Raw genomic sequence first — 18,319 nt, forward strand, 5'->3', positions numbered from 1 at the left:
GATTGCCTCGAGCAGGCCCCAGTAACGTCTCTTTCATCCTAGCCCTGAGATTATATTCAAGGCTCTTTAGGAGAATGAGACCCATCATTGTTACTGGTATTTGGCATATTTGGTACTCCACGGGGAGTTTGCCAGACTCTGCCCTGTGGGCAGGCTACATTCGATAGCCTGCAAGTTTGTCCAAAGTAGGAATGAGATAATAAGATGTCATAAAAAGATGTTCTGATAAGATGTCTTGGCAATTGATGGGATTACACAGCGCCAAGGGGCCAGGTGGTGGGTGTGACCCCCGCCTACTGGAATTTGGAGGATCTGGGTGGAGGATGCTCGACTCCAATCCGAGTAGGCTTGGAGATCTTTAAATTTCATATAAAAATCTAAATTTATTTTAAAAATTTATTTTAAACTTAATTTAAATCTGAAACAATGGAATGGATGTCATCAAAACAAATTAACATATTTCAAAATACACAAGTCCTAATAGGGCACAAATTAGAATATAAATAATTTCTGTGCATGAAAAAGCTTAATGCAGTTTTCTTATACCACAGTTATAATTAGAAAAAAGTTGTGAAACATAAGTATCCTCAATAAAAATGAAACTCTGAGGTAGAAACAATTATAAAAAGCTGAATTCAGGAGTTTCAAAGTAAGTATAGCAGTTAGGGAACCTGCCTTGCCTAGGGCCAACAAGGTTTCAAGCCCCACCTCCATATCTGGTTAAGGAGTGATCCCTGAGTGCAGAGCCCGGAGTAAACCTGGAGCAAAGTTGAGTGTAGCCCCAAAACAAAACAACAACAAAAATCTTTTTAAAATACTCTATTTAAAATTTGTTCCCTTAGTTGAACTTAATATAGAGTATAAAATAGCAAAATATGACCTCATTCATTGTTAAGACCAAAAGAATATCATAATAATTTATGTTGGCGTTTCGAGAAAGCTGAAAATGCTTTCCAGAGAAAATCGCGATTAGCAATTTATCACCTCTCAGCAACAGACACCAACCTACATACAGTGCCTCCAGCCCTCTTTCCCTGCCCTTCCTCTCTCCCCCAAATCATCAAAAAACACTCAGACAATACTCAGGCACTGTGTGGAATGGTGCTCCATCTAGCTTTTACAAACAAATGTACTAAATCTCTCTTAAGAGGGTTCATAATTATAAAATATAATATTTTCATAATTATAATCTACAAACAAGCAAACACAACTTCATCAGTTCTTAGCATCTCCCTTAGGTGCACTTGCATCATTAAACTTCTGCTTGATTTGAAGGCATTCATGATGCTTACTGAGATGGCCATCATTATAATATAAATAAAATCTTATATTAGTGATTTTCTCCCTCTCTCTAAAGAAAAACAGAGCAAAATCAAACCTGATCAAACCAAAGAAAATCATTTACATGTAGAAACAGTAATATGATTTCTAATATTTCTATATGCTAATCCATTGACTAGTATTATAACTTTTAAAATTTCTCTCTCGGGGCTGGAGCTATAGTACATTGGATAGGGTGTTTGCCTTGCAGGCGGCCAACCTGGGTTCGATCCGCAGCATCCCTTATGGTCCCCCAAGCACCACAAGGAGTAATTTCTGAGTGTAGAGCTAGGAGTAACCACTGTGCATTGCCAGGTGTGACTCAAAAAAAGAAAAAAAAATTTCTCTCTCGAAGGGATCAAGAAAAAATAGTTAAATTTAGATTAAAATTAATCTCAATTACTCAAATTGGTGGTCAGAAGCATTAAGATGCAAACAGTTGTGTCATTTTGTACCAAAAAAAATCTTGTTGAATTGATTACAACATAAAAACTATCTTGGGTGTTATTAAACAACTCATAAATTTGGTCCTTCAACTGTAAGAGTATGTAAATATCACAATGCTGGTGCCAGAAATGATTCTAAAAAATTACTTTTTCTTTACTGTAATGGAATGTTTATGCAATATTTAATATCATTTAAGATTGTTTCAAGCTTCAGGATAAAAATTATAACAGGAAAACAGAAGTCATCTCAAATCTTCTCCTGAAGTATCTGCCTTAAAATTGCAGGCCAGGCTATTCAGTATTTAGGACTTTTCGTTCTACTAGCTCCTAATTCCCATTTAATAAAGTGGTAGAAACAAGTCTGACTCCATGCTAATGAATAAATTAATAACATTAAACATTTTGTACTTTAATTTTCATAACTGCATAATGGAGATTATAATAAGACTTCCTTCAACTGTCATAGCGATTTTCATAGGTTACCATGGGGAAAGCAAAGCTGAAATAGAGTTGACTTTGCAAACATTTTAGTTTTACCACAATCCTCATCTACTTTCACGAATTATGCCACTTAGGTTTGTAACCATAATAACTGATCCTTATAAAGCTATGTCCCTTATTAAAAAAAAATGTGTTCTTCAATAAAAGCAAGGGCCAGAAAGATAGTACAGCAGTTAAGGTGCTTGCCTTGCATGTGGCTGAATGGGCTTGATTCCAGCTACCACATCAGTCTCCCAAGCACTTCCAGGAGTGATCACTAAGCACAGAACCAGGAGTAAACCCTGAGCACTGCCAGGGGTGGTTCAAAACAAATAGAAAGTAAGAGGGAAAGGTTTTGGTATCATGAATTTATGAAAAGCATCTGGAATTCACACGTTGCCTTTAAAACCTAATCATGATATTTAGCTCAGAATCTCTGCCCAGCGGGAGCCACACAGCCAGACTCCTGTAGCCACAATGACCATGCAAGAAATGTCCCAGCAACTAAGCAAACGTTGAGCAGTATTTAACTCAAAAGAAATTCTAATTTTATTTGACTTCTAATCTCATTATGTGATAAAACATGAATGCTTATGTTTCAATCAATAAAAACAGTCTGGATTACAAACCTTTTCATTATTCTAATTCCAAGAACATCTTTTCATTATTCTCTGTCTAATAAATCTTCTTAAAATAGATTAAATAGGCTCCTTTCTTAAAAAAAATGAACTGCGGGGAAGAAATAAAGCAATAACTGATCCACAAAATCTGAGGAAAGTGAAAACACCACATTAAAAGGTAACTGGAAAATAGTAGTTTATTTTTCAAAAGCCACAAGGAGGGACACAGTAAATTTACATTTTCTGTTTACTAAGGATTACTGCTCAGCAACTAGCTGAAACTCAGCTCTAAAAATGTTCTCACAGCATCCCATTCATTTTCTGGAACACTTTTTCTGTGCTCTATATTATAAAAGAAGTAAATTATCTACACCTGTTTTCAAAAAGCACCTATACTTTGAAATTTTGTTTTAAAACGTCTACAAAGGAGGACAATGAAACCTTCTTTTGAAAGGTCAATGAAAGTGATGACTTTTATAAGTCCTTGAAACAGGTCAGCAATATAATTATTGAAATTGTTTAGTCTTTCCAACAAAAGACTCCTCTTTTCTGCCATTCTGAAACAATACACCATGAATCCATATCTTAAATATTCAGTAGTTTTATTTCACTGTCATATGTAAAGCAACAACAAATCCCAATTTCTAGTTTTAGTCATTTAAGACTGAAGGGGTGTGTGTGTGTGTGTGTGTGTGTGTTGTGTGTGTGTGTGCTGGGAGGGGGACAGGGGAATTCAGGGGTGGTTAACTTGCCTGCTACCTGGAGACACTTTTTGTTTTTTGTTTACAATGTTACTCTTTTTTATTATTTATTTTTGCTTTTTGGGTCGCACCCAGCTATGCTCAGGGGTTACTCCTGGCTCTGTACTCAGGAATTACTCTTGACAGTGCTTGAAGGACCATATAGGATGCCAGGGATTGAACCCGGGTCAGCCGCATGCAAGGCCTTACCCACCGTATTATTGCTCTGGCCCAATATTAATCTTTTAAATATCAAAAAGGCATGGTCAAACAATGAGCTAGTGTAAAGAACACTGCTGGGCCGTTAGTGGCTCAGAGCCCAGAACAGTCATTCCCCAAAAAGCAGCAGCAGGTTCAGCAGGTTAATCAGGCAACCAGGTAGAAAACTATGGGGATCCCCTCACCACATTTATACACACCAGTTTCAAATTAAAGGTAAAAACCTTTTTATAGCCGACCAACGTAATTTCTAAAAAACCATCACACGCAGCTGCTTATCAGTTAGGGGGACACTGAAGTTGCCATCTTTGTTTGAAAAAAATCTCCCAACCCAAATCTAAATCCAAGTTCTAAGTAGGGGAATTAAATGTACTAGATACATAAAAGCACACTTTTTGGGGGAGGGTGTTCACACCCAGCGATGCTCATGTTTACTCCTGGCTTTGCACTCAGGAATTACTCCTGGGGGTGCTGGGAAGCCCTAAGGGATGCTGAGGATCGAACCCAGGTCGGTTGTGTGCAAGGCAAACGCCCTAACTGCTGTACTATTGCTCGGGCCCCAAAAGCACACGTTTTGGCCAATTAAAAAATAAGGGGGTGGGAGAGTTACAGGAGAAAATAACACAGAATCGAATCTAATGCAGTAACCCCTGTTGTCTGGAGTTTCACTTGTCAGTGTTCGTTGCTCTCTCTCTCTCTCTCTCTCTCTCTCTCTCTCTCACACACACACACACACACTCACACACACACAGAAATTGGAATTTATTGTTACTTTACGTATGACAGTGCAGTAAAGCTACTGAATATTTAAGATACAGATTCATGGTGTATTGTATTCAAAATGGCAGAAGAGAGGAGTCTTTTGTTGGAAAGACTAATAATTCTACAAAATATTATGTGGAATGAAATATTCTGGGAGGCCGAATTCACATAAGCCACATTCACTTTTATTCGAGTATGTTGTTATACTCTTTAGTAATTAATCTCGTTGTGCCTAGTTGTCAAACCATAGGTATGAATGATCAGAAAAGAACACTATATACAGAGTAGGAAACAGCATGCGGCAGTGGCCCTCCACTGGGGTCTGAGAACATACTCCTGCAAAACATGGGGACAAGCTGAATCCCAGGCTACACAAAAATTTATTTAGCATTCATTATGTGTTGGGCATTGTAATTTAAAACAACAACAGAGATCCGGGTGGAGTGATAGTACACTGGGTTTTGCCTAGCACCCAGCCAACCCTGGTTCCATCCCTGGTTTCCCATATGGTCCCCTGAGCACCGTCTGGCGTAATTCCTGAGTGCAGAGCCAGGAGTAACCCTTGAGCATTGCTGGGTGTGACCCAAAAAGCCAAAAAAAAGAAAAAAAATCAGAGAAGACCTGACCTCCATTCTCTTCATCAATCACCACTTGGTTTGACCAAGGATTCCTATCTGTTCATTTGTCTGGGGCTCCCATGGAATGCCCAGGAGACTCAGGCCCACTGCTGCATATACTTGGCCAAAGCCAAGCCTGAACCTGCAGGGGCAGGGCTGCTCAGGCCCAGCAATGCTGGGGCCACCAGGGGTCACTCTGATATTACTCAGGGGGCTTCAGGGTTCAACTGTAGTGCTGGAGGGCAACAAGGGAGCAGCAGGTGGAAATGGGGCACAATGTCAGTTCACAGTGCTTCTGAGCCCTGAGCACACTCTCTCTTACTCGCTCTCTCTTATTCACCTTCTGTCTCTCTGTCTCTGTCCCTCTCTGTCTCTTTGTCTCTCTGTCTCTGTCTCTATCTCTCTGTCTTTGTCTCTTTGTCTTTCTGTCTCTCTCTATTTCTTGTCTGTGTCTCTGTCTCCCTGTTTCTCTCTCTCTCTCTCTCTCTTTCTCTCTCTCTCTCCCCCTTCCTCATGTCCCCCCCCCAAAAAAAGATTTAAGTGGCTCAAGGTCACACTCTTCATAATTGATGCAACTAAGAACAAAAACTAGATCCATCTGCCTCAGGCCTAGTCCGGTGCCAACACATCATAGGCCCTGGCTGAGTATTTAATCAATATGTGAAAGAATGGCCCACATCCAAGCTCTTAAATTCCACACCACAGTGCCTACCTCTGTACAAAAGGTAAATATCAGAAAGATAAAGTGCTCTCAAGGGAAATCTGATGTTATCTCTTTAAAAAGCTTAAACAAAGGGCCACGGTGAATAAATCATAACCTACAGTCCCTCAGCCCATCTATGCCATCTTTGCTATCAGAGTCGCTGATCCATATATCCTCCCCCTAACCCATGTCTCCACCCCGTAAAGCCACTCTCAGAGACTGTGAGCATCTCGAGGGCAGGGACACTTGGTGCTGCTGTAGCAATGGTGCCTGATTCTGGCTGGGCTGAAGTGCCAGCCTGCGGTCCCTCCTGCCCATTCTCTACCCTCCTTTCCTAAACCTTGCCGGCACCCTCAGGTGCCTTTATAAAACATTTCTGATATTTCTGTCTTAGGTGAAGCCTGTTTCTTCTCCAGGAGGCCCACTCCTTTAGATCCCCCCACCCGGACACAGTGAGATCCATGGCAACCCACACTGGCACCCGGACCTCAATGTGGGGTGTTCATGAAGAGCCCCTGTGGCTTCTCATTTCCATGGCCTTCACACAGCCCTTTTGGCTGGGGCCTGTTTTCTGCTTTACCCTGGCCCCAGGTTTGCCATCCTCATAGGAGATTTCCAGGTCTCAGCCCTTCTGCAAAGCTTTGTTTGTTTGGTTTTGGTTTTGCTTCCGTGGCTCCCTATGAAACATCATCCAACCTCGGCTTTAGCCACTTGCCCTGTAACTATGTGGAGGCCAGTTCCTTACCCTCAGGAATCTTAAATCCCATTGTACACATCTGCCCAAATTGTCCCCCATGTGTCCAGTGCTCCTGTTTTCTAAAGGTACATTCTATTTCTTCAGTCACTTCATTCAGAGAAGCCCTTGTTTTCTCAGCTCAGCAAAGGATGAGGTGCACGGGTTGGGGGTGAACGAAAGAGAAATGTGGACAAACCACCATAATATAAAATGATGTGCAAGTAGGAACAGTGGCAGGAATAGTCACATTCTTGTTGCTGTTGTTTGGTTTGGGGGACATACCTCGCAGTACTCAGGGCTTACTCCTGGCTCTGTGCTCAGAGATCACTCCTAGTGATGAATGGGGGAACCATAGGCTGTGTCAGGGATCGAACCCACAGTATATTCTCTCCAACCCCAGAGTGTTGACTTCAAGACATGGATGGCACTCAAAGAAAGAAAGAAAGAAAGAAAGAAAGAAAGAAAGAAAGAGAGAGAGAGAGGGAGGGAGGGAGGGAGGGAGGGAGGGAGGGAGGAAGGAAGGAAGGAAGGAAGGAAGGAAGGAAGAAAGGAAGGAAGGAAGACAGGGCATACGGCTGGGGCTGAGGTACAGCAAGGAAAGTTTGTCAAATGTTCCATATATGCTCAGGCCAAACAGCTGCTTTGCATGACATGGGATGGGTTCAGGGCTGCCACAAAACCACCCTTCTGCTACTCCAAGGGACACCCTTGACACTGCAGTCTGTTCGTGCAAAATGCCAGAGTAAAGCAAGCTCTGAGGTCTTGTTTTCATAACCTGTTGTTTTAGATGAATGTCTTGTTTTCCTTTATGAAAGCTTTTGCACATTTTATGAGAACTTTCCTATCTCACACAGACCACAACAAGGTCATGGTCTGCAAGGAGATGAACTACGAAGCGTATGGTGTCTAGAAGTCTTGAAGCTACACTAGGCTGGGTTGAAGAGTTTATTATATTCTATAAACATACTGCCCTGCCACATACTGGGGGGAGCTGGATGGGTGGAAAGGTGACCCTCCTCACCTGTGGGGACTGAGGATACCCATTACAGAATGGCCACAAGCCAGTTCAATGGCCTTTCTATCTATACTTAGGCCTGGTGTGGAGACAGTGTCCCAAGCAGTCAGGATTCAACGGGCTTCCAGGGACGACCAAGGCTTCTCATGCTACATTCCAAGTCCTCCCTACTCCCCTCAGGCACCAGCACACATCACAAATCACAAATATTCTTAAGACACCCAGGAGGAAGGCATGCTCCCAGCCATTCCACACTGCTGGTGTTTTCATTACACCTTTCTTTCTCTCCTTCCCTGGAAGGCTCAAAGAAAACTGTGAACAAAGTGCAATTAAGTTCATGAGATAAGCAAATTTCTTGTTTTTGAGATAGTTTATCATCAGCATCCCAGGACCTAACAAAAAATGAAGCAAAAAGCCAACACTCTGCATAGGTTTCATGAGGCTCTTATCTCCCAGGGCACCAGAAGGCCTGTGGAACATTAGTGCTGGATGAGGAAGGAGGCAGGATGAGATGAGGCAGCATATTTTCTGTTCATGTGGTTTTAGTTGTTCACAGAAGAGAGACTTCAACACTAGCTGGGGCAGGAAGAGCTAACAAGAACCTCAAGGGGCTTGGAGCCACTGTGACCTAAACTAGAACACAATGCCCCAGGAACTGTGCTTTGGCATCTTGGAGAACTCTCCAGGCCTACCTTCTAGTCTTTTCTCACAGGCCCTGAGCTCAGGCTTCGAGCATCCTGCCCCCTTACTTAACCATCTATCTGATTCGATTGCAACCTTCCCCTCCATGTCATCCAACTTGTTCTCCAGGTCAAGCGCTGGGGCCCACATGCCCTTAACCTACTGTCCAGACTCTGGAAGTCTCTTACTGTCCAGGAGACACATTTAGACCATGGGCTGACACTGAGCAACCAAACTAGAAAGAATCCATGTCAACTGCTCTTAATCATCGACGATTAACTAAGCACTTGCCACCATCATCTTAGTGCATCACTCCCATTTCATAGCGGGAGAAACTGGGATCATGCAGAAAGGAGACATGTGCATATTTTAATAAGCAGGTAGGAACGAGCTGAGATAGGGCTTTCATTGCAGTTAACTGGAAGGCAGACATCTTTCAAAGTCATAGTATTTAAAAGTTGTGCTCGTTCCTGACCATGTCCATGCCTTTGGTGCTTGGTGGCAGAGTAGAATACTAGGGTAAAAGTACTTTATTTAGAAGGAAGAAAAGAGGGGGTTAGAGTGTGCTCAACTGTCAAGTTCCTGCTTGCATTCATGGGACTGGGTTCAATTCCTGGCATGCCTCTACCACCTCCCTGCCACCCCCACCCCACCCCATAGCAGTTTATTATAAAATAGCTAGCTATTAGTGATAAAATACTCCCCATACTATCCTGCTGAAATCCATTCCACAGCACCCATTCTAAAGCACCCTCCCTGGGAGTCACACCTGGAGAAACTGTTTTCTTTTTTTCCACTCCGTGGACACTACGGTTTTTTACCACACTCTGAGTCACAACCTGCTTCCCTTGAACTTCCCAAGGGCAGTCTCTAGTGGCTGCTGACCCTGGCACAAAGGGAGGTAAAGATAAAGGTAAAGGCCCTCCCGTTGTTCATCGATTTGCTCGAGCAGGCCCAGTAACGTCTCCATTGGAGACTTTGTTGTTACTGTGTTTGGCATATCGAATACATCACGGGGAGCTTGCCAGGCTCTGCCGTGCGGGCGAGATACTCTCGGTAGCTTGCCGGGCTTTCACAAAGGGAGAACTCAGTAAAGTTTGCTGAATGAATTTGTAAATTAATTCATCAAAGCACCATTCTTCGTCTGTGTCTTATTTAGGGTTGGTGACCACCGAGTTTCAAATAAAAACTTTGACAATGAGCAAAATTAAACTGTGAATACTGTCAGGTCAGCAAATCAGTTTGACAATATGAGCACGACCCCTTGCTGGGGGTAGGGGTCAGAACAATTACAGGCTAAAAGCTCTTAGCAAATAATTTAAAAGTAGAAACAATGAGCACCAAGGCTACAAAATATTTCCAAAACAAAAGGAAGCATATGTTCCCTGAGTCAAGAAAGCATATGTTCCCTGAAGCAGATTCAAGACAAGATTTGAACGTCTGCTACCTCACCATTTTCTTAGGGCTTGATCGTTGTACTTTGAATGAATTCCCATAGCAGGTTTACTATCGCATTTTACACAGGCGGTATGGGAAATTAAAGGGCTTCATCTCACCTCCGAAAGATTCCGAAAAATGGTCTTGGGGAAATTATACGAATTTTCTCTCTATTAGAAATGTATTATAAAATCCAATTCTTGTTGCACGGTTCAAAATTAAAGAGTAGTTAATTATCTAGATGAGAAAAGAGAATTAGAAAACTCCTAACTTGCACTTCTATTTTCACATCTAAGAACAACTTTGATGTATTAGAGCAAATAACGCTCAGCAACAGTTTCTGGGAGCAACGCTCAGCATTAGTGCAGGCCCCAGGACGTGGGTGAAGGCGCCGACCCCAGAGTGCTGCACTCTGCAAACTGAGAATGCCCCACAAACAAAAACTGATAGGCCTGTGAGCAGGCACTGGAAACACGAGCATACAGAAGGGGTTTTATTAGAAGTACTTAAAAAAAAAAACAATCCTAAAGAATAGATCTGGGGGTTTCTTGAGTCTCATCTTGGAACTCACTGACCTTATCCTTGTTTTTCTGTCACTCTGCTGCCCAGGCTTTCCAGTGTATTTTGATTTAATTTCACCTCCCAGACTCTGCAGCTCTGACTCTTTGACTGTGGTTTTCTCATTTCTGCTATCATTTCTTGTGCTCCGCTCACTACCTGCACCAGCGTTTCTATGAGGTGCAGGTATGTAACATCTTCGGCATGTAATCCCTGAACACCTCAAATGACAGATTATATAGCTGGTTAGTACTGGGAGTGCTGCTGACTAATGAATATATTTGGTAAATACTTTATTATGTAGATATTCCTCCCATTCTCATATATGACAAAGTCCCCGCCCTTACGAGAGAAAGAACTGTTCTATCTGAAATAATCAGATAGAATAAAGTTTTATAGCTTCTTTCAAAGAACAATAAGTGTTCCTGAAGTGTATGGGGTGAAGTGGGAGAAATGCCCCAGAATTTTTATTTATTTTACTTTTCTTTTACAAAATTATAGTTTTGATAACAGGGTTGCAATCATTTTAATGTTTGTGGTTTTGGTGTGCCTCCCCCACAACCAGTATGTCTATCAAAAAACATTTTCACAGATTTAAAAAAACTCAGTCAAAAGATGAGAAATGTAACTTTTTTCTTTCCACTCAATCAACAGTGACTAAAGAGCTAGCATTGCTCACAGTGTAGCTATTGCTGTAATCAATACTATATTCGCTTGCTGTCATGAAGTCTCATAGGTGCTTCACCGGCATGCTCCATATTCCAGGGACCCTCCCCATGCAAATCAGCCAAGTAGGTTGCTGGTGCCAAAGATGTGTTACTGTTCAGGCTTGGTATTGCTGGGACCACCAAGACCAAACTGGGAGTACTCTGGAGCCACCAGGCCTATATCCAGAGGTGCTGTGGAGGCAGACAGTATGACAGTCCTCCCAGTCTCCAGGACGCAAGGAAGGTGCTTGACCATCTGAACTGTCTCTCTGTCCCCAAATGTTGTACTCAAGTTTTTAACAGACGAGTAAGAAACAAATTCCCAGGAAACTTCTGCATGATTTTACCTGACTTATTTTCTTGTCGTGAATTACAAGTCTTGCATGAAAGTTGTATAGCTTCTTTCTAAGAATAAAAAGTGTTTCTGAAATTTAAGGGAAAAAAATCTATCTCAATAAGTATTTTTATAGGCCGGAGAAATAGCTCAGAGGTTAAGGCACATGCCCTGCATGTGGTTGGCCCCGATCTCTCCCTGGCACCACCTGGTCCCCCAAGCGTCACCAGGTACAGCCTGGGAAGCCTGTGGGCACCATCAAGTAGCCCGTAGAGACCAAGATGCATAGTGCCCTCAGACCCTTGCACTGAGAGCAGACCCAGCTAGACTGGAATTGGAATAAATCCTGAGCCCCACTTAGGATACACACCTCTGCCCAACATCCTCCTCCTCCCCGCCCTCCCCCCCCAAAAAAAACCACTTGTGCTTACCAAATACGTATTTGGAACACAGAATCATTTGTTTTACTGTCAGTATATATTATTATTGTCAGGAAATATTGTTATTATTATTTTATTTAGTCATTTGCCTTGCACGTAGTTGACCCAGGTTCGATTTCCAGCATCCCATATGGTCCCCTGAGCACCGCCAGGAGTAATTCCTGAGTGCACTACCAGATGGAAACCCTGTGCGTCGCCAGGTATAACGCAAAAAGCAAAAAAAAAAAAAAAATCTTAAATCTTAAAAAAATTTAGTCATTGTGAGGCGACTGGAGTGATAGCACAGTGGGTAGGGCGTTTGTCTTGCACGCGGCCAACCCAGGTTCAATTCTCAGCATCCCATATGGTACCCCCAGCACTGCCAGGAGTAATTCCTGAGTGCAGAGTCAGGAGTAACCCCTGTGCATCACCGGAGGTGACCCAAAAAGCACAGCGACAGCACAGCGGGTAGGGTGTTTGCCTTGCATGGGGCTGACCTGGGTTTGATTCCTCTGTCCCTCTTGGAGAGCCCGGCAAGCTTCCGAAAGTACTCCGCCCACATGGCAGAGCCTAGTGAGATCCCCGTGGCATATTCGATAAGCCAAAAGCAGTAACAACAAGTATCACAATATTGGTGCCCGCTTGAGCAAATTGATGAACGTGAGGACAGTGCTAGAGTGCTACAGTCACTGTGAAATTACAAAGTTATTATTCATGATTGATTAGAATCGGGTATACAATGTTTCAACACCAATCCCTTCACCAGTGTCCACTTTCCTCCACCAACGCTCTCCCCGGCATTTGCCTTGCACCCACCAGTCTGCCTCAAAGAGAGCAGCTTTTTTTTTTTTTAAGTTGTTTTTCGCACTGTGGTTTACTGTCCTTTTGCGGACAGGGTTTCATGAACAACACATTACCACCTTTCAGCACCACCTCCTTCAGTTGAACACTTCTCTCCACTGCAGCTGTTGTCTGCTCCCTGACCCATCCTCCAGGAAACATTACTTTAGAAGAAGCTGGTGTATCTCTTCACTATGCCTTTACCCACTAAATGAAGAGAAGTGCAGGTATCTTATGCCTTTCTATATTTTACATCAACTCTTAAAGGAAATTAAATAAAATCAAAGAACAAATAGGGATGATAAACAGGGACACACTGTCCTCCTGTTGTTCATCGATTTGCTCGAGTGGGTCCAGTAACGTCTCCATTTTGAGACTTGTTGTTACTGTGTTTGGAATATTGAATACATCACGGGTATCTTGCCAGGCTTTGCCATGCGGGTGAGATACTCTTGGTAGCTTGCCGAGCTCTCCGAGAGGGGCGGAGGAATCGAACCCGGCTCGGCTGGGCAGGCTGCAAGCAAGGTAAACGCCCAACCGCTGTGCTACTCTTTGAACCATCTTCCTGGCCCATAGGCCTCAATTTTTGTCTGGAAAGTGTAGTCACAGAGTTTAACTTTTAATGAAAATAGAGACTTTTCCAAATCCAGCGTACAGAACTGAGTCCGCTAAGTGGGTGAATGGCGGTACAAGAACAGTGGTGGAGGGATATTCACAAATAGGGACACACTCATTTTATTTTTTTCTCCCACAGTTCTATTTAAGATAAGGATCATTTTACTTCCCTATCTGAAAGGCTGAAAATGTGAGTTACCAGAAAGTACTCTGTATACTACTGCCTGACCACTCAGGGCTGTCAATCACTTAGTTGTCTTTTGCTTCCAGTGATTACCACCAAGATTCAATCTCGTAATGGCTCCCAGCATGTTAAAATTACAGGCATAACAATTTTCAGTCCTTCTAAGACTTGTTGCTCTGTGTAAACGTGACTCCTGAAACTGACATCACCGTATTTATTTTTCTTTAAATCACATTGCTTCCTGCTATTTTTACTGACATTTCCTATTGCCTGTCTTTCTGGAAATAAATGAAACATCTGGCTTTGTGTCCCTTTTCTGGCTTTCTATTATCTCTGCATTTCCAGTCGAGTCTTTCTGAAAATACAACGGACATAGATTTGGTGATGGTCAACAGACTAAAATAATGGTATTTCAATTCTAACTTGTTTGGAACATCCCAGCCCACAAAAGGGTTGTAAGTATACTATGCAAAAATACTAATGGAACATGCTCCAAAATAAGTATCTCTTATCTTATCATTTGAAGGGGTAAAAAGAGGGAAAATTTATCCTGAGACTGTGTAAAAAAAATATACCTCATGAAGACAAGATATAGCACAATACCAATTCTCCCTTATTATCCCTCTTTCATTAACTTAGCTGTTCGAATAAGACTATATATTACATACTACGCTACAACAGGTTCATATTGAGAACAATACTTTGGGATAAAGTTTGATGTCTTATTGAAATGACAATAATCAAAAAAGTATCACAAAGCTAGTCTTTCTTTTCAGTACATAAAATTATTTTTGGTTTTTGGTTTTAGGGGGCCACACCTGCCCAGGGGTTACTCTTGGCTTTGCACTCAGGAATCATTCCTGGCATTCTTCAGGGGACCATATGGGAAACCGGGGAACAAACCCAGGTGGGCCGCGTCCAAAGAAAGCACCCTATCCACTGTAATATTGCTCTGGCCCCAGTGTATAATTTTTTTTAATGCCTGGAGACTTAAAAAGCTCAAGAGAATTGAACAAATGCCACTCAATACAGCAGTGTTTTCCAAGTTCTTATATATCTGGTAAGTCTATAAACCAATAACTGCTAATGAATTTTTTAAAAATAAGTTTAACATTACACTACTATTAATATTAGAGCACAGATGAAAATAAGGTGGCAGCATAAGTACTCATTTGTTTTATAAATACATGAAAGACAATCATATAAAATGCCTTCCTTACTTTTTTTTTTAAACATTCTGGTTATAGGCCAAAGAGATAGTTCAATGGACTGAGTTTTGCATACAGGAGGTCCAGGTTTGATACCTGATCCTGAGTGGTTTCCTACTTGGGGTATGGCCCCTGAGCACTGCTTGGTGAGGCCCACACCCTCTCCCCACTGCCATATTTCTAGTTATATTTAAAAGTATTTTTGAGTAATTTCTCAAACTAAACTTAGTAACACTTCATTTATACTCTACTTCAGAAAAAGTATTCCACAGAGGTGAACTTTCCAAATAAAAGTTTATCCGTTTCAATGCCCAAACTCATTTTACTTAAAGCCATTTTGAATAGAAATGCTCTTAATTACGTCCCATACCTCCCTACCAATTTAGGTAATACACAGTCTATGGAATCTAATTTAAGCACTTGTTAATGACTATTACAGAGAATATGTATTAGAATACTGTGGTGTCTTTAAGACAGCAATGTCCTCAAGAGCACTGACAAATGTAAAGCAATTTGCTTCTATTCTAAAGGACTCCACAAAGACAAGTTCTTAGATCTGTTCTTATTAAAAACCCTCATCCATCACTCCACCCAGGGTATACTTCTGCCATCTTGCAAATCACTGTTTCCATATCAGATAACAGCACGGTCAATAATTTATCAAGAGCAAGAACAAAGAGATTGGGATGAGTCTCCATTTTAAAAACCCAAGCACAAAAATTTATAAGTCTATAACTGTACCTCATGGTGTTTCACTAATAACAAAAAAAAAGGGTTTTGAGAGCACTGGTCCAGAGTGTGATTTAAAGTTTAGCCACTCAAAGGACAGTTCCAATTATATCTTATTCTTGATTACAAGAGACGGTTATGTTTTCTGGGGGAAATGACTAACAAATGATTGCTCTTCTGCAAGAATCTTTATTGGTATCTTCTTGACTAATATGAGTATCATGTTTTAAGTATTACAATAAAGAAACAAAACCTAGGAGCCAGGTGGTAGTACAGAAGTGAGAGCAAATATCTGGCATGCCTCAAGTTAGATTCCCAGCCACTACATGTTCCCCTGAGCACCACAGGGTCCAAGCAGCCCCGAGGCCCCTGAGCACTGCCGTGTGTGACCCAGGACGTACCATCAATCCAGGTATCCTCAGAACCATGGGACCCAAGTAGCACCACATCCTCGGTCCCTGTCAATCCACCAGCGCAGATGGCAAAGACTCACTGGTGAGACTCTCACACCTTCTGAGCCCACCTGTGAGTAACAACCCACCCACCCCCACCCCTACTCCCACCCCCCTTCCACACATACACCTCCTATGGAAAAGAGACAAAATCCATAAGATAGTCTCTTACCTGAAGCACGCCGTGTGAATCTGTTTATTACTGGAGCTAAAAGGTAAAAAAGAGAAAAAATATGATTAGATAAAATTCTAATTCATACAAAACCCTGAAAAGGACCCAAATAGTTAAATGAGCCCACAATGAATTAAAAAACGTGGTAAGCAACTCCCCACAACACACGCACAAATACATGATAATTAAGTGTTTGAATTTACAAGCTTTCTTACTGCAAGTGAACATCAATAATATTCCACCAATTAAATTAGCACCACCCCTCATCCCCCAAATGAAAAACACATCAGGACCAGAAAGATGATACAGTGGGGAAGGCCTTGCATGCAGCCAACCAAATTCAATCCCTGGCACTGCATATGGTCCCTGAACACAGAGCCAGGAGTAAACCCTGACCACCACTGTGTATGGCCCCAAGCCCCTTCCCCACACAAAAGGGCCTGGTCTCCTCAGCACCACCGGGCATAGCTAGCACTGGAGAGCCCCAAGCACTGCTATAGTGGACTCAGTACCCCAGCACAGCTAGAGCAGTATCACTAGGCCAGCCTGGTTGAAGTATGACCAGGGACAGCATCCGGTACCCCTGTGTATCTCTGGTTTCTCTGAGTATTTCTTCAGAGGTGCCCCTCAAAAGAAATTGCTATACACTGCTGAAACCACTTAATTGGGATCATGTAAATCAATGTATCATTACATTTGATACTGGGGAAACAATTCAGCAATGATATGAAGTATACCTTGAAAGGTTTATGTCCTATAGTGAATTTTTTGGGGGTCTCACTTGGCGATGCTCAGGGGTTACTCCTGGCTTTGCACTCAGGAATTACTCCTGGCACTGCTTGGGGACCATATGGGATGCTGGGAATCGAACCAGGTTGGCCACGTGCAAGGCAAATGCCCTACCCTCTGTGCTATCACTCCAGCCCCTTTAGTGAGTAATACTAATTTGAGAACCTTATCTCAAAGAACTACTATTTGAGATGGAAGGTGGGGAGGGGAGAAGTGTTTGTTCCTATCTCTTCAGCAACACTGTCTTATACAAGGGGGCGGGGGAAAGGAAATACAACTAAAACTTCTCATGTGTATGGAAATCATTATGAAGTGAAGAGATTAGTTTTTGATCTCTTCAGATTTAATAGTTAGGGTTTCGACAATATTTTTGAGCAAACTGCTCAGTCTCTTGATAGAAAGCTGCCAGGGTTTGAGAGTGCATCCCTCAGCTGACAAGCAGTCTACCAGCCCAGTCCCCAACTCAACAGCCTTGTTTATTCCTCTTGGTTTGGCATATACCTCTTGTTGAAGGGAGTCAAGGCTTACTCCTGCTCTGGACTCCTGAGTGACTGCTGGGGGTGTGCGGGGGATCAAGCAGTGCAAGGATCCAACAGGGTCAGCTGCATGCAAAGCAAGCACCTGAATCCCCGGTACTGTCTCTCTAGTAAAAACAAAGTTCTTTCATTTGTTCATTTTTTGGGGGGGTTGGGGGCCACACCTGGAAATGCTCAGGTGCTCCAAAAACCATATGGGATGCCAGGGATCAAACCAGAGTTGGCCATGAGCGAGACAAGTGCCAACAAGTATACCTGCTATACTATTTCTTTGTTCCCAAACAGAGATTTTTCAAAAACATTATTTTCTGAGAAGAGCAAGTACATTTGTGGTTCATATTATATATAGAAAGGACATCATGATCTCCACAGTATAGCTTAGGGGCAGAATGTCCTTGGTCTACTATGACACTTTTTAGTACTTTAATACTTTTAACACAGCATAATTATAATCATATAATTATATGATGCTGTAAATTCATCACTTATGAAATAGGTCAGGTAAGGAAGGCATACAATTTTTATCAGCAGCATAATTATACTGCATGAAAAATATGTACACTTTAGAATAAGGACTACAATGAAACTATCAGATGCTTTACATTAATCCTTGCAACTGTATTATTAAATATTGGCTTGGTCACACTGCTAATGAGGACATCATACATTTTAATAATAAGTGCATTATTTCTGAGAAAGTCTCAGAAATATTAATTTGCTTTTGGCCACACAACCATTCTGTAGCAAGTCTATGAGCATCTAGCACCAAAAAGCTACCTTGTATGCAGCAAAAAGAAAAACACTAGTTCCTGAAAACTCACACAACAATGGAGTCGGCCATATTAATTTACTATTACAATTTTTGATGTAACTTAAAAACACCAAATTTCACAAAAGTATAGTTTACAGCAAAGTTATATTTTCCAAACTGAGATAAATTTCTATTATTCATATATCAAAATAATTTAGTCATATGTATGCATGGTTAAAATCACTCATG

At 41.9% G+C, this 18,319-nt stretch overlaps 1 protein-coding gene across 1 annotated transcript in view; it reads right to left on the reverse strand.

Moving 5' to 3' along the window:
* Window positions 1-18,319, reverse strand: part of PRKAR2B (protein kinase cAMP-dependent type II regulatory subunit beta) — a 106,053-nt gene that overhangs the window by 58,415 nt on the left and 29,319 nt on the right. The window contains exon 2 of the mRNA XM_056117954.1: window positions 15,995-16,030. Within this exon, the coding sequence (XP_055973929.1) occupies window positions 15,995-16,030 (36 nt within the window). The remainder of the gene's footprint in view (window positions 1-15,994; window positions 16,031-18,319) is intronic.

This window comes from Sorex fumeus, unplaced genomic scaffold (genome assembly GCF_029834395.1).
Source record: "Sorex fumeus unplaced genomic scaffold, SorFum_2.1 ptg000037l, whole genome shotgun sequence".
Lineage (NCBI taxonomy): Eukaryota > Metazoa > Chordata > Mammalia > Eulipotyphla > Soricidae > Sorex > Sorex fumeus.